The sequence below is a fragment of the Protobothrops mucrosquamatus genome, unplaced genomic scaffold (genome assembly GCF_001527695.2).
Source record: "Protobothrops mucrosquamatus isolate PMUCROS unplaced genomic scaffold, P.Mucros_1.0 scaffold10589, whole genome shotgun sequence".
Taxonomy (NCBI): domain Eukaryota; kingdom Metazoa; phylum Chordata; class Lepidosauria; order Squamata; family Viperidae; genus Protobothrops; species Protobothrops mucrosquamatus.
Window position 1 is genome coordinate 220 of NW_015396375.1, and position 1,161 is coordinate 1,380.

Below are 1,161 nucleotides of genomic sequence, written 5' to 3' on the forward strand. Positions count from 1 at the left end.
GCCACAAAGAAGAGGGAGTCAAGCTATTCTCCAAGGCGCCTGAGGGCAGGACGAGAAGCAATGGCTGGAAACTGATCAAGGAGAGAAGCAACTTAGAACTAAGGAGAAACTTCCTGATAGTTAGAACAATTAACCAGTGGAACAACCTGCCTCCAGAAGTGATGAATGCTCCAACACTGGAGGTTTTTAAGAAGAGACTGGACAGCCATTTTTCTGAAATGGTGTAGGGTTCCTGCCTGAGCAGGGGGTTGGACTCGATGACCTCCAAAGTCCCTTCCAACTTTATTATTATTATTATTATTATTATTATTATTATTATTATTATTATTATTATTATTATTATTATTATTATTATTATTATTATTATTATTATTATTATTATTATTAATTATTATTATTATTATTATTATTATTATTATTATTATTATTATATTCAGATAGAAACCCTGCATGCTTACTTAAGAGAAATGCTTACTTCTGAGTAGCAGTTGAAGTAAAATCAATAATATTTTACTAAGATTTATTTAAATAAAAAAATATTCTCTTTGTGGGCACGGAAGTCGGTTAAACGAATGTTCACAGAATATGTTTGTTGGTAGAGAAAGAGACTTTCCGCTATGAAAGGCAAAGGCAAAACAATGCTGTTACCATTTGTGGTACTTGCAGTTCAAAAGCCCATTGAAGATCTCTCCTAGAGAACTGACATGATGCAAATTGTCCAGGATGATCACAAGTGGCATCTCCACTGCATTATTTTCACTGCTACATTGGTCTGCAAGGTTGGAGAGGTATTGTCGGAGTTCCTGTAAAAAGAAGAAAAAATGCAAATCAGAAAAAAAAACTGGCTTGCAATTATGTTTTGGAGATCCTGGGAGGGAAGGAAGGCTGTTTGGTTCAATTCTAAAAAGTTTTTTTGGAAAAATCTAGTAGTAACCCCACAGCAACTTAGTTCTTTAAAATGTATTTTGAATAAACTCTATAAATAATTCTTCAGGCAAGCTGGTTTTCTAGCCTGAGATAAGTGTTCTTTTGCTTAATCCTCAAATAGTGATTCTCAAAGCATGTAATTTCTTCTCTATATGGCGATAGGTCTACCTTGATCTTATATCTGAATGGGATATTTAGAATAGTATCTAAAGCCAGGAGTAGAACAGGGCCTAT

At 34.2% G+C, this 1,161-nt stretch overlaps 1 protein-coding gene across 1 annotated transcript in view; it reads right to left on the reverse strand.

Annotated features, from left to right (window-relative positions):
* Nucleotides 1–648: 648 nt before the first annotated feature.
* The window catches only part of LOC107301195 (neuron navigator 2-like), a gene marked incomplete at both ends in the record, with an annotated part of 13,856 nt that continues 13,343 nt past the window's right edge, over nucleotides 649–1,161 (reverse strand). Inside the window, one exon of the mRNA XM_015830454.1 lies at nucleotides 649–803. Within this exon, the coding sequence (XP_015685940.1) occupies nucleotides 649–803 (155 nt within the window). The remainder of the gene's footprint in view (nucleotides 804–1,161) is intronic.